Below are 13,221 nucleotides of genomic sequence, written 5' to 3' on the forward strand. Positions count from 1 at the left end.
AGCAAACGTGACTGTACGCTGAGGGACCGTAGGTGGAATGTCTCGTAATGTCCCCCCAGGGGGCTCGCTAGTCTGTCGGGTTCGTGCTTGGCTACCACGGGGCCCCAACCTTAGCAGCGCTTTTTTCCCTTCCGTGCTGCATGTCTATCCTCTTGCTGCTCTTTTTCCCCTCCCTTGGAGAACATGTGTAGGATAGTATTTGGAATGTTCTGCATTGTCTGTCGCTGACGTAAGAACAAAAAAAATGGCTCTGAGCACTATGGGACTTATCATCTGAGGTCATCAGTCCCCTACAACTTAACTACTTAAACCTAACTAAGCAAAGGACATCTCACACATCCATGCCCGAGGCAGGATTCGAACCTGCAACTGTAGCGATCACGTGGTTCCAGACTGTAGCGCCTAGAACCGCTCGGCCACACCGGCCGGCACTAATGCACTCTGGTGGCTGTTCTACGTGTCACAGAGAATCGCTACTGTAATCATTTGCGTTTACGAAGTTACACAGACATCGAACCATGTCTTCTGGTTGCATCACTCTTTTATGAGACAGTGTAGTTGCCTCAATAAACGCAACGCGTAGTTCTGTTCATTCTCCTCGGCGTATATGCGAGCTATAATTGGTATGCAGTGTTTTCTCTCACGTTGACGACTGCGTTACACGGCTGCAGCGTGCGCCACCTCGGCGTCCAGCTCCCCGCGCTGACAACCCTTCTCGTGAGCCCTTGCTCCTGGCGTGAGCGACCTTCAGAGACAAGTTGACAGACAGAGCACCGTACACAGGCCGCATTGTCCTGTTCACCATTAATGACACAACGTACACTAATGAACAGCAGTGAGAAGGCACGTTTAGTTTCACTTCCGTTTCACAGATGGTCGTACTGATCTTCTCTTGTCAAATGGGTAATGAGGAACGAGTTTCCTTTGGAGAAAATAGAAACGAGGCAAGTCATGAAGGTGATGGTATTTTTTTAGCATTTATCTTACATAATTACTCAGATAAGAGGAGTATTTGCGTCAGATTTGCCACTGGCTGTTGTATACAGGGAAGTGTTGTTGTCGGTAGATAGTAAATATATCCCGAAGAACTCTAACAGCATTGCTACTGAGAGTGCTCTAAAGCAGCAGCTTTTTTGAAAATAGAAAAATGCGAGTCAGTATGCGTAACAGCGAAGGAACGCAAAATTCTGCCGCATCCCATGCACAGTGATCAGCCAGAACATCATGACCAGCTGCCTAATAGCCGGTATGAAATGAAATGTCGTGTGGCGATGACCTCCCGTCGGGTAGGTGCAAGCCTCCGTAGTTGACGCCACTTCGGCGACTTGCGCGTCGATGGAGATGATATCATGATGACGAAAACACAAAATCTCCGACCTAGCCGGGAATCGATCCCGGGCCCTTTTGCTCTGCATTCCGCCCCACTGACCACTGAGCTGTTGAGGCGGACATGGCCGCTGTGTCCGCCTGTGGGACGAGTAACAGCGGCAGCGCGTTACCGCTTTCTAGCAATGAGGCCTCGGTGGGTCAAAATCAAATGGCTCTGAGCACTATGCGACTTAACATCTACGGTCATCAGTCCCCTAGCACTTAGAACTACTTAAATCTAACTAACCTAAGGACATCGCACAACACCCAGTCATCACGACGCAGAGAAAATCCCTGACCCCGCCGGGAACCGAACCCGGGAACCCGGGCGCGGGAAGCGAGAACGCTACCGCACGACCACGAGCTGCGGGCCCTCGGTGGGTTGCTGGGGGTAGATGGCACCTCACCTGCACGCACCAGTCATTTGATTCCCGTAAATTTCGGGGAGGGGAGGGGAGGTATAGCCCTGACGCCACGTTTAATCATATCCCAGATGTGTGCGATTGGATTCAAATGTGATGAGCTGGGGGGCCAGCACGTCAATTGTAACTCGCCACTGTGTTCCTCGAACCACTCGATCACGCCATTGGCCGTGTGACACGGCGCCTTATCTTGTTGAAAAATGCCACTGCCGTCGGGAAACATGATCGTCATGGAGGGGTGTAGGTGGTCTGCAACCAATGTACGATACTCCTTGGCCGTCACGGTGCCTTGCACCAGCTGCGCTGGACCCGTGCACGCCCACGTGAATGTTCTCCAGAGCATAAAGGAGCCGCCGCCAGGTTGTCTCCTTCCCGCAGTGCAGTTGTCAAGGAGCGGTTCCACTGGAAGATGATGTTGAAGGTATCGGGATTCGTCAGACCATACAACGCTCTACCACAGCTGGAACATGCAGTGCCGATGCTCAAGCGCCCATTTCAGTCGTAGTTGCCGATGTCGTGTTAATATTGCCACATGCACGGTTGGTCGGCTGGAGAGGCCCGCCGTAAGGAGTGTTCCGTGCACTGTGTGTTTAGACACGTTTCTACCCTTTCCAGCATTACACTCTAATGTTAGTTCCCCCAATTCGCCGCCTGTTCTATTTTAAGCTGTCTGACCAGCCGACGACGCCTGACACCTGTAATGAGGGGTGGCCGCCCTAGCCCACGACGTCTCGACGTGCTTTCACCGTGGTTGCGTCGCGTGTTGAACACTCTCGCCACAGCACTCGTCCAACACCCGACAAGTCGTGCAGTTCCCGAAGTGCTCTTTCGGAGCCACCGCAATCTGTCCTCGGTCAAACTCAGACAGATGGCGCGCCTTCCCCATTCCACACGCGGGCAGCACGCTCACAGATGCTACACGCGTCGTGCGCGTGTCAGACTGACAATCAGTCGTCGCCAGGCGAGGCTGCTGTCGCTTCCACGGATTTATAACGACAGTAGGTCGGTGGTCATAATGTTCTGGCTGATCAGTGTAGAATATTTCGAAATAAAACTGCGAAGGAGCACTGAATGAGACATGTAGAATCAGTAGTACGAAACGTTAATGTAATTGTTCGATGGGTTCTCGAAAAAATGCGACTCATGTCTAAACGTTAACATGCACTATATAGGAATGCGTGTTACTCTAGGGTACACTGCTGCTCCAGTCTTTCAGGACCCATTAAGATGTTAAATGTGCTAGGACTTCGAGGATTGCAACATCGGTACAGCTGTAACACAATGCATCAAATACACGCCTTGCTTGGCAGTGAATCTACGTGCACCTTCCGGTAGGTCGTTGTCGGTGCAGGTTCGAGAAACCCGTCCCAGGGCTTGTTGTTGGCTCCAGGCAGAGACGCAGACATTTGTACCGTAAAGGTGCTAGTCGAAGACACGTGACAAGTTGGCAACAGAACTGGACCCGGAGCTATCAGGTACGGGAGAAACTGAATTTAACCCGAGATATTGATATCGGACAGGAACTCTTTTGGTAGTGCAAGTCTTTGTAGCGAGGGGAAAATAGGGCGCTATGCACCAGCTGCGATATCTCCTGTCCAATAATTTGATTCGCTAGAAGACGAATCCGAGATGCTCAGTCAGAACGAGGACCCGCCATCGTTTGACGGCTGTAGCGGAAAGGGCCTCACAGTCTAAAACACATCGACGCTCGTGTTTGACACTTAAATGGTTCAAATGGCTCTGAGCACTATGGGACTTAACAGCTGTGGTCATCAGCCCCATAGACTTGGAGAACTACTTAAACCTAACTAACCTAAGGACATCAAAAACATCCATGCCCGAGGCAGGAGTCGAACCTGCGATCGTAGCAGTCGCGCGGTTCCGGACTGGGCGGCTAGAACTGCTCGGCTACCGCGGCCGGCGACACTTAAATGTCAGGTTTCGTGATCGATACTCAGCTGTTAGTCCCAGTGTACTCTTAAGTCACGCGAACTACAATTTGGAGGCCGCCAAATACCGTACCTTACTCTCGCTTCCGAGTGCAGTGCTTGGCAGTAGATGACAGCAAGTAGTGGTGTGACTGCGCCCAGCTCTGGCCACAGCTGCAGCGCGCGGGTCACCTGCTTACTGCCTCCACACAGCCCACAGGGGAACGCCTGGCAACCAGCGTGCGCACTCAGCTGACGCTGTGTGTAGACCGAGCTGCACCCGGGTACCCCCATCATTTTCTGTCACACATCCTCAGGCGTAGCGCCTTCGCATCGCTCCTGTCACTTGTTAGGACGATATCGTTATAGGCATGAGTCATCGACAGATGTCACCAGCTGACGTGGACCTGAGTTACAGAGCTGCACGTATTTGCACTAGTAGGCGGCAGAGGTCAGCAGTTGACGGGACAGTGCTTGCAGTAGTAGTCAAAACAATGTTGTAAAGTTATGTTTGACTAATATTTGATGTATTTGCATAATTATAATTGTTTTATATGTGTAGTAATTAGCAGTGTGAGTGTTGTATGAGTGAAGAAGAACAGAAGTAAATGAAAATAGTTTTGTTTATTCACGAAGTACCAGTCAAACTATACACGGGATTTACTATAATTAAATGTGCAGTCAGTTTATGGTAGTAATAAATCGTGAGTAGAACACAAATTAATCGGTAATTTCGGAAGAAGTAATTTTATATTTGATACTTTTCTAAATTTATATATTTAGCAATTGCGATAGAAAGAAATGTTTTACTATGATTGGTCATTGAAGTAAATCGCGGGTTAGCGCAGGGTAATACTACAACCTGATTTGCTGGAAAAATGCAGGCTCGCGCCAATCTATGCTGAGAACAAGGCCTTTGGTGTGATCTAGGTCGGTCCAGGCTAAGGGTTCGAACTAGTAACATGTCATTGAAAGCAGCTCCGACGAAAGTACTATAAAATCGCGGAAAAATGCTAATTACGAGTTCTAGAAGTAGTACAAAGTGTATTTAAGTGAACGGTATAGTGGAAGTCGTGTGGAATTTCGGACGGAATATCAAAATTATTGCTTTTGACTGTTAGTTAAAACCGCGTGGCGTGTTGTGCGATCTAAGACTGGAACAGGTATTACGTGTAGAGCAGAGTGCACAACATTTGAGCCAGCATTTTCATAACCAAACGATCTAGTGAACTCTATTAACTTCGGTAACGGGTGTAAATACCATAAACTAGATACGTGTGTGATTGTGGTGTGCGTGGGAGCTTTACATTGTGTAGACACTTAGTACGGACTTGGCAGTATTAACTGTGATCTTTATCGTAAAAATACACCTGAAAATTTACATTGCCAAGTTAAAACTTTTATTTCAGTAGCTAGCCACATCCCGTTTACCGAACAATTCTATGTATGTTGCGACCTGCAATAGACAGTAGTGGTCTAGTATTTTATACTACAGCTTTTAGCTAGACAAATGAACATTGCTGGACATTGGCAGGGCGGTAGGAAAAAATGTGCCGCGCCGCAATCCCTTCGTCTCAGCACAGTAACGTAAGCCCAGGAAAAAACACGGTGGTATTCACAGTAGTAGTTACGAGAAGAAATGGTTTAAAAGCCGTTTTTTTCCAAAGATAAATGAAACATTAACCGTCGCCCAGATGTGAAAATTTCGTGGAAACAAAAGTGATGCAGTTTACTCGGGTCACATTCCTGCGGGTGGTGCGAACGATGCAATCAAGTTTCGTTACTTCATAATTAATAAACTGTTCGTTCAACTTCCTCTTTTCTATAGTGTTTATCTCGTCTATTTTAAACCCCTTGGCCGGATGCCTTTCCTGACTCCGCAGTGGCCAAGGTGACCTAAAGGCGTCCAGACACGTGACGAGGCAGCTGCCGTTCACGTGGATTGGGGCGTCCGACCCCTCGACAGAGAGAGCCGTCGGCACGAGGGCCGAGCTGCTCAACGTCACCTGTGCTCCCAGCACTCCCCAGCGGCCGCCGTCGGCTTCACTTGGCTCGCAGACCACAAAAGTTCTTTACGAAAATAAACACGCGTAAAATATCTGCCTCAACTCTGTTATCGGCAGTCGAAGAACGCAGGTGATGCCGAAGAGGATTCTGGACTCGGTGATGGCTTGAACAGTGAACTGCTGGTAGACGAAAACTGCATAGCGAAATGAGATACATACTAGAAGAAGTTATTCGTTAACTCATTTGAATTTTCATCTCATTTTCGATATTAAAATGAATATAGTTAAGATATTGTGAGTAACGCGAGTTTGACATGCATTATATCCATGTTGTCAATATTCCATTGATTACCAACACACTCAAATAACGAACTCGTCCTTCATCACTTAGATTTCAGCATCGAGATTCGTTTCCTAATCTCATTTTTTCGTAGCTTATCACCAAAATAGAAAAAGATATTTACCGACAAGATACACTATGTGATCTAAAGTATCCGGACGCCTGGCTGAAAATGACATAAGTTCCTGGCACCCTCCAACGGTAATGTTGAAATTCAGTATAGTGTTCGTCCACCATCAGCCTTAATGGCAGCTTCCACTCTCGCAGTATACGTTCAATCACGTGCTGGAAGATTTCTTGGGGAATGGCAGCCCATTCTTCACGGAATACTGCACTGAGGAGAGGTATTCATGTCGGCCGGTGAGGTCTGGCACGAAGTCGGCGTTCCAAAACATCCGAAAGGTGTTCCATAGCTTTCAGGCCACGACTCTGTGCAGGCCAGTCTATTACAGGGACGCCACTGTCGTGTAACCATTCCGCCACAGGCCGTGCATTATGAACAGGTGCTCGATCGTGTTGAAAGATGCAATCTCCATCCCCGAATTGCTCTTCAACAGTAGAAAGCAAGAAGGTGCTTAAAACATCAGTGTAGGCCTGTTCTGTGATAGTGCCACGCAAAACAACAATGGGTGCAAGCCCCCTCCATGAAAAACACGATCACACCATAGCACCACCGCCTCCGAATTTTACTGCTGGCACTACACACTCTCTCAGATGACGTTCACCGGGCATCCGCCATACCCACACCCTGCCATCGGATCGCCACATTCTGTACCGTGATTCGTCTTTCAACACAACGTTTTTCCACTGTTCAACGGTCCAATGTTTACGCTCTTTACACCAAGCGAGGCGTCGTTTGGCATTTACCTGCGTGATGTGTGACTTACGAGCAGCCGCTCCACCGTGAAATCCAAGTTTTCTCACCTCCCGCCTGTCATCCGACTTGCAGTGGATCCTAATGCAGTTTGGAATTCCTGTGTGATGGTATGGTAGATGTCTGCCTATTACTCATTACGACCTTCTTAAACTGTCGGCGGTCTCTGTCAGTCAACAGACGAGGTCGGCCTGTGCTGTTCGTGTCCCTTCACGTTTCCACTTCACTATCACTTCGGAAACAGTGGACCTAAGGATGTATAAGAGTGTGGAAATCTCGCGTACGGGCGTATGACACAAGTGACACCCAGTCACCTGACGTTCAAAGTCACCACGTTCAAAGTCCGTGAGTTCCGCGGAACGCCCCATTCTGCTCTCTTACGATGTCTAATGACTAATAAGGTCGCTGATATGGAGTACCTGGCAGTAGGTGGCAGCACAATGCACGTAATATCAAAAACGTATGTTTTAGGGGCTATCCGGATAGTTTTGATAACATAGTGTACAAATGTGAGCCTCTCCGTGAACCCAGAGATAAGTGTATATACAGTTTCATAATAGTAAAAACTTCCATTCTGTAATTTAAGTTTATTTTCATAGACAGGCGCTCATGTTCAGATTTGTGACCAATGGGGAAACATTTCAGTCGTTGGCGTTCGTAACAAAATTGCACCAAATACATCATTTACAGTAAATAACATCTACTTTTGAGGTAATATTTGAATAAGAAAGACCCAGAATCTTTTAGGAAACAAAAGGTGAAAAAATGAGGAAGGAGGTGGTCGGGGTCCTGATACCTTACTGCACAAGAGTCCAAACCTCACGATGCTGTCAGCTGCGCTACAGCTTCAGCATTGCAACTGTGCCTCCGTATAGGGCGTACACCATGAAAAGACTGTAAATACGAAATATATATAATATGCAAACTGTACCAAAAAAGACGCGATTTTCAGAAATCATTGAACCGTAGCACTGAAACGGTACACTTTCGTAGCGCGTAAGTTAAAACACTTAAAAAAAATCAACTATAGGAAGCCTTTACAAACCGAAATGTAGATTCCTGTCATTTTATTATAACAAATCTTAGCTAAAACGATGTGCTTTCGAGAGATGCTCAGTTTGCTGATGCTTTGAAACGGCTATTTTCGTACCACATACTCTATGACAAAGAAAACCTACCAAATGTGTGTTTAGCGCCATGCAATATGGCGCTCCTTATGCTTGAGACGTAAAGCGATGTCGCATCTTATTGGCCACATTCCCCTCCACGACACAAAAATCTGACAGGACTCCTTCTTTATTTCACTTTCCGCAGTGCTGTGGTACGTGGGGTGAAATTCCACGCTGTGACGTCACCAGCTTCTCGTCCACGCGCGTTCTTACGTTGTGTGAGAGTGCGGCTTACGAGCAGTTTTTTGCAGCTGATAAATGTAATAACATTAATCAGTTTTGGAGACGGTAAATGTAAGTCTTCGAAAGAATGATCGTCGTCTTCTTACAGAGAGGTCAGGAAAAATTTAGTGTTTAGCGTTTTTGGTCCATATTGTAGCCAAGAGTTACACTCGTAAAATACAGACCGAAAAGGCCTACATTCACAAAATCAAGCTTTTTATTGAAATGCACGATGGATTTCGAGGCGTGAAAGCTCGTCTTCAGATAGACGACGTAATTGCTATTGTTTGTACATCTAGTCTCCAGTGGTCCTGTTGTACGTTTACAAATGGTTCAAATAGCTCTGAGCACTATGGGACTTAACATCTGTGGTCATCAGTCCTCTAGAAGTTAGAACTACTTAAACCTAACTAACCTAAGGACAGCACACAACACCCAGTCATCACGAGGCAGAGAAAATCCCTGACCCCGCCGGGAATCGAACCCGGGCGCGGGAAGCGTACGTTTACAACTTAGTGCGATGTTGATACATCTATCACTAAAATAAAAAGCATATATCTCTAGTGTTTCAAGCTGGTCAGCGGGCACTGAGTTACATTCCGTTACGTGCCCAACAAATTGCTGATGTTGCTGTTGAACATGCGGATATACAAGGCAAGCCAATTGCACAGTAAAATTTTTGGCTAAAGCGCTATTGTCCAAACTACGAGTAGGGATTGGTCAATGAGGTTGTCCTGGTCCTGAGGCAAATGCCACATCTGAATATCCCCTCTGAAATATTCTCAGTTAGTAAAGCACGTCGAAAATATTCAACACTTTAGCATACCGTTCTCTGCGTACTCACTTCAATAATACATCTCGTAGGATTCGAGGTACTTACTGCAGCTAGAAGACGGAGAATAGCTGGTTAATTCACAACCTGCTACTAATTTTTTTGTAATAGTTATCGTTTCTTTCCGATGCTAACAATGATATCCGATAACCCATTCTTCCCCCTTTAATTTCTGTGTTTGTCTGCGTCCCTCATATCGAGCAGTAGTAAATTTCGGTGACCCTCACACGGTAGACTGAAATTTATTACAGTGAAATATTAGTCCGGCAAAGCCTGTACTTGATTGTCAATCTACGTTTCTCGGTTCGGACAATGTCGATCTGGCGAACGCCATACGAGTAAGCGGGGTGAAACCTCCGGTTTCAACAAGTTGTGTCGGCTTCTGCGCCGGGACACCTGTTGCCGCCACCTGTTGGGGGCGCCTGCCCTCCCCTGCAGTTAAAAAAAAAAAAGAAAAAAAGCAAGACAGAGGCGGGGCGCGAATTCCACGCCACGGCTGTCTGGCTCGTAGCCGGCCCCCAGACCCAACAGCGCGCGGTTGCCTCGCGTCGTCACTGTCCACTCTGCTTGATCAGCTCACATTGTAGCCGGGGTTCTGAGCGTCAGGGACTAACGGAACAGATTTCCTTGGGTCACAAAATAGTAACACGTCATTAAAGTACTAGTCTAACATAACACATGAAAAGCAAACCTTGAAAAGACGATAGATTCGGCAGAAAAGAAAGGAGATAGCAAAGAGAAGTAATACACTAGCCCTACCGATTAGCGCGCCAAGGTGAGGCCAGAGGGCTCTTAGTTACGGCCGTATCGTGGCAGCATAACAGAGTGATGACCGCTAGTATAATAGTGTGCAGGCAGGTCTGAAGGTCTTCTTTGGAGTCACGTCGTAGTGGATTGATTTCCCATCTCTGCTTCAGAAGAAAACACAGAACCTTGAAAAACGAATGTAGGCCAAAGAAATAGAGTACGATTTGCGCTCTCTCGTCCCTGATCGTAACACAGGATTGTAGTGACGGGGAAGGCGCCTGAGCGCAGAATTGAAATTTAATCGATCAATAATAAATGAAATCAGAATTTAATCGTGAACGGGTGACTACATATGGGGATGAGGAGACGAAGTAGTTCTGCTGAGCAGAGGCGCCAGTAGTTTGCCAGAGAACTGTTGGAGTATTTTAAAGGACTTTTCAGTTTTCCTTGGTTTTAGAAATTTTCGTGATCAGAACATTGTCAAATCTGTAAATTAACGTACCGGGCCCGTGTAGATACGCAAAACATTGCCAGAGTTAGAGACGTGAAACTGATAGAAAATTTCTCAGGGTAATTTTGTTTGTCGTTACAACTACAAGAAAATGTTTTTCCCACCAGACGTGTTTCGCTTTATTGAAGTAAAGCAACATCAGTGGCCTGTCATTAAATATATTTACCATATAGTTTGTCTTCATATCGCAGAAAAAAAAGTTCGTTAACAAATTTTTGGTTTTTACTTACTGTAATTTTTGGTTTATTTTTCGCGTACGTCATGAAATGCCATCTGATACCACATTTTTGGTTCCTTTTTTCTTTATCCACTGATAATTGTGGTCCAGTTTTATGCTGCTCTTCAGAACTATGCAGTTTGAGTTCTAACACAGCACAATCTCGTACAACACTGTTAACCGTTTATATGTATACTTCTAAGTGTGTATCGTGTTCGTATTGTTGCCAACATCGCCATAAGTTTTTCTTACATCGATATTTTTCTCTCTCTCTCTGTAGAGAGGGAGGGCGAGTGAGGGAAGCAGAGATGAGTAGACAGTAAGTGTATAACCGTGTGATGGAGAGTGATTTGATGGAGAGCACTGGGTGCACCCGACTGCAAATTGTTGCTCATGTCGGCACCAATGGCTCCTGCCGTCTGGGTTCAGAGGTCATCCTCAGTTCGTACAGGCGGTTTGCGGAATTGGTGAAGGCGGAAAGCCTCGCTCGCGGGGTGGAATCAGAGCTAACTATTTGTAGTATCGTTCCCAGAACCGATCGCGGTCCTCTGGTTTGGAGCCGAGTGGAAGGCTTAAACCAGAGGCTCAGACGATTCTGCGGAGATATGGGGTGCAAATTTCTCGACCTCCGCTATCGGGTGGAGAAATAATGTAGGGTCCCCCTGAATAGGTCAGACGTGCACTACACGCCGGAAGCGGCTACAAGGGTAGCAGAGTACGTGTGGAGTGCACATGGGGGTTTTTTAGGTTAGAGAATTCCCTCCCTAGGCCCGACAAGACGCCTCCTGAGACGCGGCAAGGTAGGAGTAGGCAAAATGAAACAGGGAATAACAATATTAATGTGCTAATAGTAAACTGCAGGAGCGTCTATAGAAAGGTCTCCGAACTGCTCTCATTAATAAACGGTCACAACGCCCATATAGTACTAGGGACAGAAAGTTGGCTGAAACCAGACTTAAACAGTAATGAAATCCTGAACTCAGATTGGAATGTGTACCGCACAGACAGGCTGGACAGTGAAGGGGGAGGTGTGTTTATAGCGATAAGAAATGCAATAGTATCGAAGGAAATTGATGGAGATCCGAAATGTGAAATGATTTGGGTGAAGGTCACGGTTAAAGCAAGCTCAGACATAGTAATTAGATGCCTCTATAGGCCCCCTGGCTCAGCAACTGTTGTGGCTGAGCACCTGAAGTATAATTTGGAAAATATTTCGAGTAGATTTCCCCACCATGTTACAGTTCTGGGTGGAGATTTTAATTTGCCGGATATAGACTGGGAGACTCAAACGTTCATAACGGGTGGCAGGGACAAAGAATCCAGTGAAATTTTTTTAAGTGCTTTATCTGAAAACTAAAATGAGCAGTTAAACAGAGAACCGACTCGTGGCGATAACATATTAGACCTTCTGGTGACAGAGACCCGAACTATTTGAAACAGTTAACGCAGAACAGGGAATCAGCGATCATAAAGCGGTTACTGCATCGATGATTTCAGCCGTAAATAGAAATATTAAAAAAGGTAGGAAGATTTTTCTGTTTAGCAAAAGTGACAAAAAGCAGATTACAGAGTACCTGACGGCTCAACACGAAAGTTTTGTCTCAAGTACAGAAAGTGTTGAGGATCAGTGGACAAAGTTCAAAATCATCGTACAATAGGTGTTAGATGAGTATGTGCCAAGCAAGATCGTAAGAGATGGAAAAGAGCCACCGTGGTACAACAACCGAGTTAGAAAACTGCTGCGGAAGCAAAGGGAACTTCACAGCAAACATAAACATAGCCAAAGCCTTGCAGACAAACAAAAATTAAGCGAAGCGAAATGTAGTGTGAGGAGGGCTATGCGAGAGGCGTTCATTTAATTGGAAAGTAAAGTTCTGTGTACTGACTTGGCAGAAAATCCTAAGAAATTTTGGTCATGTCAAAGCGGTAGGTGGATCAAAACAAAATGTCCAGACACTCTGTGACCAAAATGGTACTGAAACAGAGGATGACAGGCTAAAGGCCGAAATACAAAATGTCTTTTTTCAAAGCTGTTTCACAGAGGAAGACTGCACTGTAGTTCCTTCTCTAGATTGTCACACAGATGACAAAATGGTAGATATCGAAATAGACGACAGAGGGATAGAGAAACAATTAAAATCGCTCAAAAGAGGAAAGGCCGCTGGACCTGATGGGATACCAGTTCGATTTTACACAGAGTACGCGAAGGAACTTGCCCCCCTTCTTGCGGCGGTGTACCGTAGGTCTCTAGAAGAGCGTAGCGTTCCAAAGGATTGGAAAAGAGCACAGGTCATCCCCGTTTTCAAGAAGGGACGTCGAACAGATGTGCAGAACTATAGACCTATATCTCTAACGTCGATCAGTTGTAGAATTTTGGAACACCTATTATGTTCGAGTATAATGACTTTTCTGGAGACTAGAAATCTACTCTGTAGGAATCAGCATGGGTTTCGAAAAAGACGATCGTGTGAAACCCAGCTCGCGCTATTCGTCCACGAGACTCAGAGGGCCATAGACACGGGTTGACAGGTAGATGCCGTGTTTCTTGGCTTCCGCAAGGCGTTCGATACAGTTCCCCACAGTCG

The 13,221-nt window shown here is 46.3% G+C and overlaps 1 protein-coding gene across 1 annotated transcript in view; it reads right to left on the reverse strand.

The window, feature by feature from the left end:
• The window catches only part of LOC126418847 (glucose dehydrogenase [FAD, quinone]-like), a 66,370-nt gene extending 62,358 nt beyond the window's left edge, over positions 1–4,012 (reverse strand). The window contains exon 1 of the mRNA XM_050085834.1: positions 3,818–4,012. Within this exon, the coding sequence (XP_049941791.1) occupies positions 3,818–4,012 (195 nt within the window). The remainder of the gene's footprint in view (positions 1–3,817) is intronic.
• Between the last annotated feature and the right edge of the window lie 9,209 nt (positions 4,013–13,221).

This window comes from Schistocerca serialis, chromosome 9, assembly GCF_023864345.2.
Source record: "Schistocerca serialis cubense isolate TAMUIC-IGC-003099 chromosome 9, iqSchSeri2.2, whole genome shotgun sequence".
In the NCBI taxonomy this organism is placed as follows: Eukaryota; Metazoa; Arthropoda; class Insecta; order Orthoptera; family Acrididae; genus Schistocerca; species Schistocerca serialis.